Below are 16658 nucleotides of genomic sequence, written 5' to 3' on the forward strand. Positions count from 1 at the left end.
AGTGAAGTAACAAATAGAAATGATCAGATCTTTTTCAATTAAACCAAACCACAAATTTAAACATGAATCAGCCACAAATTATTTTTGAATCAAATAAACATCAGGAATGTTTTGTTTTATCGTTGGTTTGCACTGAACAGTAAAAAGAACAATAATAAAAGTAAACTGGGCTTTAAATGTATTTTATTCTTGGCCTAAACTAAAACATCACAATTGTAAACATTTTTAAATGAAATAAACACTTAAAATGAAATATATGTTAAAATTAAACACAAGTTCAAATCTATTCAAATAAAATGAATTTATACACAAATAATTTGGGATAAAATTATTTTTCATCTTGAGAGACTCAATCGAATGGGCTACAGCTTAGAGGTCAGAGCAACTTGTTACATATTTAATGTAAACAGTAATGAAGTACAGTAATGCATTCTAGTTGTATTAGTGACTGCACTGTTTAGTCTGTACAGTGAATCATGTATAATAATATGTTTGTGACCGTATTCCTGCACCTGGACAGGCTAACTGAGACGCCATCCAACCCCACCCACATCAACTCTGTATGTGCTTCATGTTAGCTTTACTTATCAGTGGATTTCAAATCATATACAATTTTTAAAATATAGTAAACTGCAATTTATAACTAAAATAAATACATTTTCAGTATTTTTTTTTCTGTTTTATTTTAATACAGAATAATAAAAAAGTTACCCCTGCCTTAACAGTACATTTCAAGAGGTAAATCATTTTTGTGAGAGTTTTGTAAGTAAATATTGTGGCAACCAACCCTAGACCCTCGGAAATGGTTCTTCAAGGGTTCTTTAGTAGCAGGAATGGCTCTATATAGAACCATTTGTATGCTTAAATGGTCCTTTGCATGGTGAAATGCTTCTTCAGATTGATGGAGAGAGTGTTGTGTATATGGTTCTATACAGAACCTTTTTGAAAATTGTTCTTTTATTGCTACACCATTAAGCCTGTAACAACAGCAGAACCCTTTTTGGTGCTGTTTTCAAAAAGGTTCTATATAGAACCATATGCAACACACTTTCCATCAATCTGAAGGACGATTTCACCATGATTTCCCTTTACTAAAGAACCCTTGAAGAACCATCTTTGTGTGTACATATATAAAATAAGCACTTATTTTAATCCATTCACTCCATTTTTGTTTATGTAGTGCTTTTTAAACAGATTAAACCGTGGACTGCATAGAATAGTGTCAGTGTCTGTGATGCTGCCCTCTTGTGGCTGCTAGTAAAAATGTCATCAGAAGAAATTGTAATGAAGCGCCGTCGATTGGACGCGCTCTGATTGACGGGTGGATCCACCAATCACAGACTTACATCTCACCACCTATAGAAATGCCATCCATTCACCGTTCACTTTTCCTTTCGTCCCGCCCCAACGTAGAGGAACGGTCTGTGCCGGAGAGGTGGAGAGAACAGGGAGAGCGGAGGAGGTTCGTCTTTTCTTTCTGTGTTTTTTTTTGTCCACCCGGGTTTTTTTCTGCCCTCATGGCTAATTTAGTGTCCGCCGTTTTCTCCTGTGTGCTATTCGTGTCCTTCTTCGCCCGCTCTGCGCACGCGCGCAGTGATGTGGTCGAGCTGAAAGACGCTGACTTCGATTATGTGGCCGCCGAGCACGAGACCCTGCTGGTGAAGTTTTACGCGCCCTGGTGAGTCGCACGTGCACCTTCTCCTGCACTTCATACCTGTTCGGACTCGTGTGCGCGAGAGGCCGTGTGATGCACGCTTTCATCTTTCCGCGAAAACCCCCTCGCGCTGCTTTGCCGCTGGGTTTACTGAGCTGTCCATGGTACCTGCTGCCCGCTGCACGCGCCGGTTACGGAGCAGGAAGGGTCTTGTTCGAATTTCCCCGTTCCACCTTAAATGGTGCAGCTGCTGCATGCTAGAGCTTCAGGCGCCTGAGTGTAACTGCCGCTCCATTTAAGGTGGAACGGGGAAATTCGAACAAGAAGCTAAAAGCGAAAAGCAGCGCTTCTGTTTGCTTTTGTAAATGTAGTTTTAATATAAATGATCTGATCAGTTTTCGGGCTCATAGCCTCAGTCAGAGCTGGTAGCAAGGAAGCCTTTTAATCAAGTGTGGCTTCCTTAAGCTGTCAGAGCTGCATCACCCAGTTACAGGTGTAGCCGTATCATTTAAACCACCTCCTTGTTTCTGCGCTCAGTGTCCATTTTATCAGCTCCACTTACTACATAGGAGCACTTTGTAGTTCTACAGTTACAGACTGTAGTCCATCTTTTTCTCTGCATACTTTGTTAGCCATCTTTCACCCTGTTCTTCAAAGGTCAGGACCCCCACCGGACCACCACAGAGCAGGTATCATTATTATTATTTCGCTTCTGTCTCTGATCCACTCGTACAAGCATAACATTAACACGACACCACCACCTCAGTATCACTGCAGTGCTGAGAATGATCCACCACCCAAATAGTACCTGCTCTGTGAGGGTCCATGGGGGTCCTGACCCCTGAAGAACAGGGTAAAAGGGGGCTAACAAAGTATGCAGAGAAACAGATGGACTACAGTCTGTAACTGTAGAACTACAAAGTGCACCTGTATAGTAAGTGGAGCTGATAAAATGGACACTGAGTGCAGAAACGAGGAGGTGGTTTTAATGAAGTGGCCGGTCTGTGTACGTTCCCTATTTTTCCTAAAGTCCTCAGTTTTATGAGTGCATTTCCTTTGTGAGTTGTGAGTGTATACTCTTCAGTTGTAAATGTAAATTCCCCAGTTTGAGTGCATTCCTCTTTCACAAGTGTATAGTCTCCAGTTATAATTGTATGACTCAGTTATAAATGTATGTATAAATTTCCTAATCATACGTGTATTCCTCAGTAATAGATACGCTGTCTAGTTATATGTGTATATTTCTTAATTTTGAGTCCTCAGTTATAAGAGTATTCACTAGTTATATGTTTATATTTACCAATTATAAGTGTATATTTCAGAGTTTAAAAAATATATATATTCCTCAGTTATAAGTATGCATTCCTCAGCTATAAGTCATTTTCCAGTTCTAAGCACATTACTCAGTTGTAAATGTGTACTGTCTAGTTAAAGGTGTATATTCCCCAGTTATAAGTGTTTGTTCCCTAATTATAAGTTACCTTATAATTATTATTATTATATTAATATTATTACCTTATTATAAGTATACCTCTTTCGGATAAAAGAGTTAGAAAAGTTATACGTTAAAAGTCATAAGTGTATACTGTCTAATTATAAATACACAATCCCCAGTTGTAGGTGTATATTCCCCAGTTAAAAATGTGCATTCCTCAGTTATAAGTGTGCATTTCTCAATTATACTTGCTCAGTCCCCAGTTATAAGTGTGCATTCCTCAGTTATAAGTGCTTATTCCCCAGTTATAAGTGTGTATTCCTTAGATATAAGTGCTTATTTTCCAGTTGTAAGTTTGCATTCCTCAGGTACAAGACCTGACTCCCCAGTTATAAGTGTGCAATCTTCAGTTATAAGTTCTTATTCCCCAGTTATAAGTGTGCTTCCTCAGTTATAAGTGTGCATTCCTCAGTTATAAGCGCTTACTTCCCAGTTATTAAGTGTGCATTCCTCAGTTATAAGTGTGCATTGCTCAGTTATAAGTGTGCATTCCTCAGTTATAAGTACTTATTCTCCAGTTATGTGTGTATTCCTTAGATATAAGTGCTTATTCCCCAGTTATAAATGTGAGTTCCTCAGTTAAAAGTGCTTAATTCCAGTTATAAGTGTGAATTCCTCAGTTATAAGTGTGCATTCCATAGTTATAAGTATGCAGTCCTCAGTTATAGGTGCTTATTCCCCCGGTATAGGGTGCAGTCCTCAGTTATAAGTGTGCATTCCTCAGTTATAAGTGCTTATTCTCCAGTTATAAGTGTGCGTTCCTCAGTTGTATATGCTTATTCCCCAGTTAGAAGTGTCTGTTGCACTTCATTTTCTCCACAGGTGTGGCCACTGTAAGAAACTTGCTCCTGAGTTTGAAACTGCTGCCAAACGACTAAAAGGAATAGTAACTTTAGCCAAGGTAACCCCTCTCAGACACTCTTCTTAAACCACCTTACATTTAGTGATGTTGTTGTGTTTGAGTGGAGAGCTTAAACATGGATTTGCTGTTCAGGTGATCACTGTGCTGTGAATGAGAAGTTTCTACAGATGGATATTATTTTGTGTTTGTTTTATGATGTTTTGTTTTATGGTCTGTGCTTTGTCTTTTCTTCTACAGGTGGACTGTACGACTAACACAGAGGTTTGTGGGCGGTTTGGGGTCAACGGATACCCCACACTCAAAATCTTTAGGAATGGAGAGGAGTCATCGTCATACGATGGTCCACGTTCAGCAGGTGTGTTTGTTTGCCTGTGTGTGCATTGTTTAAAGTGTATATTACATAGGAGATTCAAAGCAGTGAAGTACCATCACACAAAAGAAGTGTTATCCTTTCAGTATGTTGTAGATTTCTTTACATTTGTCCCCGAAATCCATTTCAGTAAGTTAAATATACTATTTAATATAGTAAAGCTGTCAGAGCTGTGTTTCGTGGTGAAGAGCAGTTCTGACCTGACAAATTGGTTTTGCTTGCACTTTGATTTTTATGTGGATATAATTGCACACAAATGCTTCACATTGGAGAGTACATTTTCATGAATGTATATACTTTTATTTAATGTGCAAAACTCATTTGGTATTTCAGATTACATTCAGAGTATAATGGTTTATTTTGAAATTATTTTTAGCAGAATTTAAATCATAAATGTAAATCTTTTACAGATGGAATCGTGGATTATATGAAGAAGCAAGCAGGCCCCGACTCAGTGTCTCTACACAATGAAAAAGACCTGGAGACCTTCGTCAACCACTTTGATGCCAGTGTGGTTGGTGAGTAGATAGCCTTGAAGTTTAATCGTGTTTATTATGTAGTTAATCGTTATAATTGTTCAAAAAACATGTTCTGTCTTCATTGTTTATGCAACATCCACTGTTTCATGGTGTGATGTCATATATACAGTACCTCTGCAGGTACTCTATATATGTCAGAGACCATCCTTTCAAGTATTTAGTGTGTCCATGCTTTGCCTTTATTACAGCTTCCATTCTTTCAAGAGACTCACTTTCAGTTTCTTAAAGAAATCTGCAGGGGTGTTTTTCCATAGTTCAGTCTTAGAAGTTGGTTATATTTTCTTCTTCTTACAATTCAAGTAATGCTAATGACAAGTTAGACCAGTCTATAAAGCCTTACTTTGCATCTCAGATGTCCAGTTTTGGTGTTCTAGTGCAAATTTGTCTATTTAGTTTTCTCCGTGAGGCTTCTTTTAGCTACATATCCGTTCAGACCCATAGCGCTGAGTCGTCTTCTCACAGTGGAAGGATGGACAGAAACACCTGTGGATGTTTTCAGATCTGAAGCAGCTTGATTTTCTCCTCTCTCTCAAAGATGAAAGCTTTAAGTGCTGTTTATCAGTTTTGGTAGTCTATCAGGTCTTGCACAGGAATTATTTATTAACCTCACTTTGTGCACGGGGCACCATCGTGCTGGGACAGGAAAGGGCCTTCTTCAAACTGTTGCCACAAAGTTGGAAACATATAATTGTCTGAAATGTCTTTTAGCCTTCACTGGAATTCAAGAGCCCAAACTCTGAAAAACAGCACCATTATCCCTCCTCCACCAAACATTACTATTGGCACAGTAGTGTTCTCCTGGCACCTGCCAAACCCAGATTCATCCATCAGTCTGCCAGACAGTGCAGCATGAATCATCACTCCAGAGAACAGAGTGCTTTACACCACACCAGCCAACGCATAGTGATCTTAGGCTTGTGTGCAGCTGCTCAGCCATGGAAACCCAGTTCATGAAGCTCCTGACAAACTGTTCTTGTGCTGATTTTCAAATATGATTTTTAATATCTACAATTTCTTTAGCCAAAAAAAAATGTATAGTGAAAATTTATGCTGTTATCAAGTAGAACCTTTTTTAAGGAAATAACTGGGTAAATAATGTTTATATAGTCAGGTATGTATCACTTACATAATATTGCTGTGCTGTTAACTTGATACTATCTCTCTCTCTCTGTCTCTCTCTGTCTCATTCAGGTGTGTTTGAGAGCAGTGATAGCCCTCAGCTGGTGGAGTTTCTAAAAGGAGCCAATCTGATGAGGGACAAATTCCGCTTTGCGCACACCACTGACCTCCAGCTGGGCCTCAAATATGACCTCACATCTGAGTAAGGGCAGAGGAGAGAAAGGCAGTGGGCTGCCAACTGGGACCGAACCTGATAATCAATAAAGGAAAATGCTAATTAATCTGCCTAGAACCCCCCATGGCCTATACACTGAGCTTTCTTACATTTTGATTGGTCATTTCTCACTCGTAGCTCATTTCAACAAACAGAGAAATTCAGTCGAAAGTTCAGAATTTAAACTTAATCCATATCGCATTTGTGTTCGTGAGTAGAGGAGATATTTTATTACGATTTGAATTTGATGAGAAGTTACTTTTGTGTAGCTATGACTGTGTATGATTATGTGATTCTGTAAGTACATATGAGTGATAATGTAATTAAAATGTATAGAAAAATGACAGTCTTAACCCTTATCAAGTTAAATAACCCTGAAGCTGCTGTGTGCGTCTGCAGGGGTGTGCTGTTGTTCAGGCCTCCCCGGCTGGCCAGCATGTTTGAGGAGAGTGTGGTACCACACAGAGGCCCTTTCTCCGTCACTGCCCTGCGCCGCTTCATCAGAGACAACATGTAAGCAGCATGCCTTCATACCTCTGTACTCATACTGGCACCCACTGCATTGCAGTTCTCGCTGGAAAACAAGGTCTCTACTATGTACTCTACTGTAAGTCGATAGGTTGTGACTAATCTTGATTAATCGTGAGGTTTAAATAGTATTTACTTGTATTTTTGGGGGGGGATAAAACAAATAAAAGAATTCATGAATTGAATGGCAGTGAAAGGCAGGGCTAAGTTGTGCTTCTGCTGTGCCAGCATTGCCCTCAGTGAGTCTTTGTTGTGTTGGACCTGCTTTAGCATTTCGAGAGTTGAATTTCAGGGTGTGGGTACATCCTGGACGAGTGTCTCCTCTTCTTGACCATGAGAGGCTTGTTAAATGTCCAACTATTTTACAGCACTTGGCTAAAGCATCGACAAACCCGCTGTCACAGAGAGCCACTGTGATGACCCTCTGTGTAATGTGTGCTGCACAATGAATGGTAGATTCCTTGCTGCCGTGATCATATTACGAGCACTATCTGTTCCTATAGTGGTGACGTTTAGTCATCCAGCTCCAGATTGAACTTTAGTTTTATCTAAACTTCCATCTGGAAGCTTTTTAAAACAAAACTTGCCATGCAGCACACCAAGAGATGTCCCCTCAACACATTTCAGGGATTCATTAAGCTGACCGAGAGAAAGAATATGAAATAAAAGTGAATGAATTATCCACTTTGGAATCACATTAGCACCAGCAAAAAGCGCTTCGTATGTGTTATAGGCATACCTACCTGCTAAAGTAGGGGTGTCCAATCTAATCCACAAAGGACCGGTGTGGCTGCAGGATTTCACTCAAAACAAGCTGGAGCACACCTGATTCCACTTGTTTAATCAGTTGGTTTCAGTCTTCAGACTGCTGATCAGGTGATCTGCTTTGTTGGAATAAAAACCTGCAGCCATACAGGCCCTTGGTGGATAAGTTTGGACACGCCTGTGCTAAAAGTTCACGCTCGTCCACGTTCAGAAGTCCGACAATGAATGGACGCCGCTTAAACCCGCAGGATTTAACTCTTGAGCATGTGACCGCTCGGACCAATCAGACGTGGACAGCGCGAGCCCACTCATTGTGTTATCCATGTTTGCGCCTTTCAGTAAATCCGTGAGGGAGTTACAGGAGGAAGTTGGTGTCAAACTGGGTAATATGATTAATTTGTGTTAAAAAAAAATTAACGCATTAACGTTTCCAGATTAAACGTGAGCATTAACGTGTTCACGTTGACAGCCCTAATTAATGCACATATAAAATTACTTATCATTGCTGTCAGAACAAAACCTTGTATCTCCAAAATGGTGACTTTACAGGAGAGGGAAGAAAAACATTCTTAAATTTTTATGGAAATAAATGCAAAAAATATTTTATTACCATTCATTATCACTACACAAAATAGGCCTTCAAGGGGAATTCCACTAAATTTTTCAAAATCTTTGACTAATTCAGTCCTTGAGATGCAACATAGTCATGCAGAATGGTTTGATGAGAAATGGTAGAGAAACTTACAGTCTGATGTCTGTGCAGAGGTGCTGATAGAAACCAGGGGTCGCCATGTCTACAACACAAATATAGCCATTTGATTTACTATCCAAACCCACCAGTGAACCTACATGTGACTTCTGATTTTCTTATATGTAATGTCAATAATAGTAAAATAGTCAGAAATCTGAACCTTTTCTTTGGGGACTATTTTTGCCTTAGAACAACCTTTATGTATCTCTCCTCTATGAATAGATTAAAATAAACTGATTCAAATACATTTAGGACAAAATTCTATCACAAAACCACTGCAAAACATGCCTCAATCATCAGGCTGAGTATTCCTAACCATTTCATGTAATAGCTTTCTGTGTGGGAGCTTTTAGAGTCATTAAACTCTTCAGACATCTGCTTCCTATCACCACCATGGTGAACAGTTTTGACCCGGCAAGTTTCTCTAAAATGGAGCGTTTCACATCAAACCACTCTGAATGACTTTGTTTACATCTTAACCAATGAATTGTGGGATTTTTAAAAAATTGGTGGAGTTCCCCTTTACCTGATATATAGAGAATGTCATGAAGTGCTGTTGGTTTTACAGAGCTGTAGGTAAGCATGCACACTGCAGTACTTTTCTGTCTGTGTGCCTGTAGTTATGGAATCTGCCCACACATGACCAAAGAGAATAACGATCAGCTGAGGAAGAGGGACCTGCTGACGGCGTATTATGACCTGGATTACCTACACAACCCCAAAGGCTCCAACTACTGGAGAAACAGGTAAACAGTCAATAGCAATATTCCACAGATTCATATTACAGCTCCACTGCTGCTGTTTTTCCCTCTGGTTATCTTCACTGCTTTGCCGAAATAGACTTTATATGCAGATCAAGTGAATGTTTCCCATATCAGTGAACAGTTGTACTGCATCTTCAGCAGCCCTCTGTTTACATGTGTCTGATCCACTCAGACCAGCCCAACACACACTAACACACCACCACCACGTCAGTGTTACTGCAGTGCCGAGAATGATCCACCACCCAAATAGTACCTGCTCTGTGAGGGTCCATGGGGGTCCTGAACACTGAAGAACAGGGTAAAAGGGGGCTAACAAAGTATGCAGAGAAACAGATGGACTACAGTCTGTAACTGTAGAACTACAAAGTGCACCTATATAGTAAGTGGAGCTGATAAAATGGACAATGAGCGTAGAAACAAGAAGGTGGTCATAATGTTATGCCTGATCGGTGTACGTAGGGTGTGTTTTTCTGGCCTTTTATTTCACAAGTACGCAAATTTGTGACTGCAAGTATACATGCATTCGTCAGATCCTGTTGGTGTGGGTTCATTCATATTTCTTTCCTTTCAATCACGTGCAAAGCTGTTAAGAGCACCCTCTTGTGGAGCATCTTCAGCCTGCTAAATGTGAGTGAGTGAGTTAGGTACTGAAAGTACTATTCAGACAGGATTCATTTTACCTGTGGAGGTGGACTGATGGCTGTAATGTTTATGACCACTTTGCTCAGGGTAAGAAATTACAGAGATGGAAGAGGCTATTGAATTTAGGCATTTCCATCACAAAAAAAGTTTCCCAAAATACTCGGCTTTTTTACAAAATAAAGTTGTAAGAAACCTGTTTGGTGTAACGGCAATGCCTAAGTTCGCTCAGGGTAAGAAATAGACATTACAGAGATGGAAGAGGCTGCTGAATTTAGGCATTGCTGTCACACCAAATAAGTTTCTTACCCAATACACTCGACTGCTCACAAGTAGAAAAATTGTCCAAACATTTAATTTAATCATATTTTCTCTTACCTTAACCATCTACTTAGCTGTCTTGAATGCAGTGTGTTGTAAGCACTATAATTAGCTTTAATTTACACCCAACAGTCAACATTGCCATATAAGATCAGTTTTATTCTGTCATTTTATAGGTTTTAATGTTTAAAGTGATGCACTTGAGTTAAGACAATGCAAATTGACTTGATTTGGGCCACATAGAATACAAGTAAATGCTTTTTTGAGAGCTTCCATACTTAAGAAAAACCTCTAAAAAATTGTTTCAGGTAGATAAAAGCCTCAGGAATCTTTACTGACACAGGAGTGCATCACATGTAAGAATGTACTGAAAAGTCGCTGTGTGCTGTTTTGGTCAGGGTGATGAAGGTGGCATCTCAGTACAGTACTCGTGGTCTGCTCTTCTCCGTGGCTAATCGGAAAGACTTTGAGGATGAGCTGGAAGAAGACTATGGGTTGGGAACATCAGAAGGCAGTGAGGTTCCGTTTGTCACCATCAGGACTCGAGCAGGGCACAAATACAGCATGCGCGAGGAGTTCACGTAAGTCTAGCCACGTCTGACTCAATCCACACAGCAGATTTCTGAGGGGACTAATGAAGGCCAGACACTCATTTATATACATCAGACTTTCATCAGATCTTTTAAACTCGGACAAACCTGTCCTTATTTAGAAAAAAGTCTAAATCAGGGGTGTTGATCTCAACCACTAAAAAGGCCATATTAATAAATCTCAGCAAGTCTGTGAGTCAGCTGTTTTTATTTCATTTTTACTTAGCATTTTGCCATTCTTTATTCTAAATATGCCAAAACTGCTACAGCAAAATAGGCACTGAAAAACGTATTCAAAAATAATTCTAAATACAAATAAATTGTTTTAGCAAGTTTTTTTTTTAAAACAGCCTATTTGCTTGAACTAGACACCAGGCATCTTTTCTTATTGTGTAACTGCTGGGCCAGCGTGGGAAGGGGGTCAGAACGCACACTATGTTGCAGTGCATGCTGGGGTTGTAGTTCATCTCAGGGTGAAACGGACTAATAAGAACAGAAAATGTAAAAATAATTTCGCGGGCCGGATAGGACTGCAGGCCTTATATTTGACACATGGGGTCTAAAGGAAATATGAATAGTCCTTTTTATTTAGAAAAAAGTCTGAAGGAAATAATGGTAATATATATTAGTCCTTTTAGAGTAAATGTACGATCAAAATGGATCTTTAGGCTGTGATACATAACATGAACTCATAACGTTGCTTTAAATATTACATGTTCAAATGAATCATCTATTTATTCTTCAGGCGAGATGGAAAGTCTTTAGAGAGGTTTTTGGAGGATTACTTTGCTGGCAGATTGAAACGTTATATCAAATCTGAGCCTGTACCTGCAAACAACAATGGACCAGTCAAGGTGTGTAGACAGGACTAACATTTTTATTAATTTTATATAAGTTTATTTGAATATCATTAATGCTCTTTTATTAAAGTTTGCTTCAGGTCACATTACACTGTTTAAAATGACTTGGTTTGTGTGTAGGTGGTTGTAGCAGATACGTTTGAAGAAATAGTGAATGACCCAGAGAAAGATGTGCTGATTGAGTTTTACGCTCCGTGGTGTGGCCACTGCAAGAAGCTAGAGCCCAAATACACAGAACTCGGACAGGAGGTGGGTCACCACGACAGAAGGAGCGAGCACAGCATCTGCTCACGATCGCTGAACACCTTTCAAACTGTTAGCTTTGTCAGTGTTTTTGTAATGTTTCAAAATGTCTCTTTTTATTTTCAGTTTATTTCTGAACAGTTTTCACTATGTACACTCATATGCAAAAGTTTTGGCACCCCTGGTCAAATTATGTTTTGTTGATTTTTTTTAAGTGAAAAAAGTTTCTCGTCCTCTACAGAGACACACTCCTGCACATTTTAATGCACGATCACTGTTTATTTGCTGAATTTAACAGTCCCGCTTCATATTATTCTTTCTAACAACTGAAATACCTTCAACGACAAGTCTTTTCTGATTGTAACAGGAGGTGTGTAATTACCAACATTATAAGGGTACATATGCTGCGTCTGCTTTTTATTAGCATTTAGCTAGCTGTAATAGTATACCTGTGCATGGCTATGTGGTATGACAGGGTAACCTGACCGACGTCTGGGCTTTAAACCATTCTGTAATGTGAAGCTAGTTACACAGCAACATCAACATATAACAGCAACATATCTTTAAAAATAACTTACAATATTTTAATTATGAATGAAATTTTTAATTATATTAAATTCAATTAAATTATAGTCTCCAATACTATGTGTAATAGCACAAGATTAAATATGCTTTAACTGTCAAATTACTATGTAATTACAGGAACAAAAAATGAATACACATGTATTTATATAAGCTGCACAGCTGAACTCCATCTGTAACGGTGAATACATTAACAGTAGTTATACTGTTGTTTCATGTATTGTTAATATGTAACTACACAGTTAAGACACACTTTATATTTTCTAGTTTATTTTTTTCCAGTATGTTGAGCTCAGTAAATAAACAGAAATCGTGCACTTAATTTGTACAAATATGTCGTATTTCACTTTGTTTTCTGTAGAGGATGTGTTAAGAGAGTTTTAACTAGAAAATCTACACAACGTATTTTGTCCGGGGTGTTGGTTAGTTGTCATCTGTCTCTTTCCTCAGCTTTCCAGTGATCCCAGTATCGTTATTGCCAAGATGGATGCCACTGCCAACGATGTTCCACAAGGCTATGATGTACAAGGGTATGTAATCGCAACAATCCCACCATTATCAGCTTCTTTTGTGTCTTTTTCAACAGTATATTTTTAGAATTTAGACTCATAACTGAACATTACATTTTTACACTTACAAAAATAAAAAGGTTATGTTGATGATGATGATGATGATGATGATAGTAGTGGAGCTGGGAGAGGAGGGGGAGGGTGCAGAAAAGATACCTATCAAAATACATTAGATGAAAGTACTTCAGTGTCCGGCCACCAACTGTTTGTTGCTATTTACACTGCATATATTTAAAAGTAACTTTCATGCAATTAATTAAAATATGTTGTATTACCAAGTATCTGGATTACAGTGACCACACTGTAATTTCACTTTACATACATAACAATTGCACAGGAACTGTCCACTTATTTTAAAGCGTCACTTTTGCATAGTCACTGTGAGATATTTGTGCGGAACCTTTAACTGGTCATATCCTTACAGAGCTTTGCTTTTATATAGTGTAAAAAAGGGTCCCAGATCTGATTTACCTTTAAGAGCGCATCTTTTCACTTGAAGACAACACACATTTATAAAGATTTTTACGTGCGCTTTATAGTTTATACTGTAATGTAGGTTGTATATACACTCGTATGCCTTTGTTAAGGTTAATTTGACCTTTTTGCAGATTTCCCACAATATACTTTGTCCCTGCTGGGAGGAAAGATGACCCAAAGCGATATGAGGTAATGTTCTTGATTTCCACAAGGTCACTACACGCTTAAAAAAGATGATTCTTCAAGGGTTCTTTAGAAAAAAAAAAAAGGTTCTATATTAGGGCTGGGCGATAAAACGATAACTATTGCGATATAACTTTCCTCGATAGAAATATAAGAAATGTTCAATAAATCTTCAATATAATAGATCGTTCTCATGCTTCCATGTTCTAGCGACAGGGAAAGCGACACTACTCTGCTGTCGCCACAAGTGGGCACACTTCCGAGTTTTTCAACATGGGAGGGAGGGGGCGACAAGTAAAACGAGTTGCCAAATATACTTTAGCAACATCTGAAACGTGGAGTTATATATTCCCCGTTTGAGTGGAGCGACCGGCGATCTGTTCTCCAGTGACCGAGTGTGAGTGATGAGATCAGTGGCGTAACTGTGCTGGCCTACAGTGAACTCACCTCTTTCCTTACATCCTAACCAGCTTTAGCAGCACGGCGAATTGATGTTACTGTAGATCAAACGACAAAAAAGCACTGATTTTAGTTTAAACGTACCTAAAAGGACGACTCTGTTTGCTTGGTGTGAGAGATTCACACTGCAGTTAATGCTTTTACACAGCGAGCGTCAGATATATTGCGGTTCACCCTTCAAACTACTACGATAGAATAGAGAAACCCAGTCGTCGCTAGCTGGTGTCTGAATACTGTGATATACTCTGACATGGATGTGGTCGGAGTGATGGCAGTAAAGCAGTGTGATCATCACTGACCTACTGAGCCAGCTAACGTTCGTATTAAGCTGACGTTGTTGAGAAACTAAACAGTTTAGCACTGTTGTTGGCCACTTGTTTAGCATTTGTAAAGGGATAGCCATAGACTATTACAAAAATTGCGGCCGTGCTTTTCCAGCTGGTAAAAACAGCCAGCCAGAAACTTTCTCCCACTCTCCCATGACAGATCTGTGAAATGTTCCACTGTTTGGTGAGTGTTTGTCGTGTTCTGACCATAATGGATAGTTTAAAACAGCAATTAACCACCCAGGAGCAAAAATCAGCCTTCAAACTTAAGAAATAATGATTTGACATTGATCGTGATATGTATCGACATCGACTGATATGAAATTTTTTATTGCGATAACCTTTCTTGGCCATATCGCCCAGCCCTATTCTATATAGAACCATAAATACTCTGCATGATTCAAGGGTAAAAGTGTTCTTCAGATTGATGGAGAATGTTCAGATTGATGTAGATGGTTCTATATAGCACCAATAAGGGTTCTTCTATTGTTACAGGCTTGACATCTTAACAATACAGAACCCTTTTTGGTGCTATAAAGAACCCTTTTCAAAACGATTTATATAGAACCATCTACAGCATGTTCTCCATCAATCTGAAGAACCATTTCATCATGCAAATAACCCATTAATCATGCGGAGTGTTTATGGTTCTGTATAGAACCATTTTCTTTACTAAAGAACCCTTGAAGGACCATCTTTTTAAGTGTGTAGTGCAGAAGTTTTTAATGTGGCATTTGTTTTGCACCAAACAGTAGCATAAAGCAAAACATGTCTCTGTTGTTTCAGGGACCCCGTGAAATGAAGGACTTTCTCAGCTTTTTGAAACGAGAAGCTACCAACTCGTTGGTGCTCAACGGAGTGAAAGAAGAACTGTGAAATGCTAGGAAGGGGAGGATGCTGGGAAATGCAGTTCATTGAACAGGTTTCATTTGTTTGGTTCTGCTGAAATACGGGTCACTGGGGACCTCCGGAAACTCAGCCACACATATCATTCATTCAAAAAGATCCTATTGGAGTAAAGAAGGCAGTGAAACAGTGACATTTTCCATTTCTTTTGACCTTTGAGGATGATCAGTGACACTTTATCGAGTCGTAAGGCTACATAAGCTTTTTAAGACTGCCATAAATCTACACCAACGTTTATAAAGACTCACTCCAGCAAGGCTCAGTTGTCATAAAGGCTGCCTTTGTCAATTTTGGTGTCATTTTATCTAATGAGACAGCTGACGCTTGTTGGAATAAGCCTTTATCAATGTCTACATTGGTTTGAAAAGGCTTAGCCTTATGAACACTGCCCTTCAGTAAAGTGTTACTGAATTACCTAAAGCTATTAAAGAATCAATTCTTTCAGCAATTCACCAGAACAAGTCCTGACAGATGGAATGGCAGAGGTGCACCATTAATTATTTACCAGGGTCGTCAAACAAAAGCCAGTCTCCTCTGCTCTGAATCTGCGACCTTTATATTCATGTTAATTAGATACATTTGAGCTTGTCATAGAAAACTCTTCTCCTGGATGAACTGTGGAGGGTCCTGGGGCCTTAAGCTGTGCACTACTGTTACATACACTGATGATCTGTTTCTCCTTTTCTCCGTCTCTCTCTTTCACCACATACTGCATCCTTTTACCTTCTCGTACTCCATTATTACTCCTGATTGATGCCCGTCCATCAGTCGCGCTTTGAGGCAGCTCACTTGCACGTTCATTTCTTTTTATCCCAGGCTAACACTGTGTTATTATTGCTTAAATCTGCTTTTCTTCTCATTAAATTGACCATATTTATCACTGCCTGACCCTAATATTTTTACTGGCAAATGCATGGATTGCTCATTTTCAAATGAATGTATGGGAGTCTGAAGAAAAAAAAATCTTTACATTTTTTGCCTTTTTTTTTTAGAGAAGAGAGGAAAATGTTACTTTTTTCCAGTTCCAGGTTCCGTTTCTTAAAGGTGAAGGAGCTGATGAGCTTTATATGTTGGAAACTTTGCCATGATTTTATTTTGTCTTGTACATTTCGCTGCTGTCGGATCAAAACCTCATATCTCCAAAATGATAACTTCACAGGAGAAGGAAAATCCTACTTTACTTTTAATGTAAGTCAATGGAACCAGACTTTTTTCCAAGTCATTTTGGGCCGTTTCCTTTGGTCCAGTCATCATGAAATTTACGCACAGGGCAACAGGCATTTTCAAAATACGAAAAAAAAAAAGACAAAAACTGAAAAACGACAAAAATGGAGATAAAAGGTTTTGTTCAGACAGCAGCGATTTATTTATTATTGTGTGGTTATTTAGGGATTTATGAAGCAAGATGGACACATTAACAACGCCATGGAGGGCTAAAGCAC

At 38.9% G+C, this 16658-nt stretch overlaps 1 protein-coding gene across 1 annotated transcript; it reads left to right on the forward strand.

Moving 5' to 3' along the window:
- The first annotated feature begins 1425 nt into the window (after positions 1-1425).
- Positions 1426-16342, forward strand: pdia8 (protein disulfide isomerase family A, member 8). Its single transcript, XM_036562648.1, has 13 exons — positions 1426-1678; positions 3972-4050; positions 4249-4366; positions 4792-4899; positions 6112-6241; positions 6653-6766; positions 8918-9043; positions 10420-10602; positions 11357-11465; positions 11592-11720; positions 12747-12826; positions 13474-13531; positions 15097-16342. Exons 1-13 carry the CDS (start codon positions 1518-1520, stop codon positions 15184-15186), a joined length of 1485 nt encoding a protein of 494 aa, XP_036418541.1. The 5' UTR covers positions 1426-1517; the 3' UTR covers positions 15187-16342.
- The last annotated feature ends 316 nt before the right edge of the window (positions 16343-16658 follow it).

Source organism: Colossoma macropomum, unplaced genomic scaffold, assembly GCF_904425465.1.
Source record: "Colossoma macropomum unplaced genomic scaffold, Colossoma_macropomum, whole genome shotgun sequence".
NCBI lineage: Eukaryota > Metazoa > Chordata > Actinopteri > Characiformes > Serrasalmidae > Colossoma > Colossoma macropomum.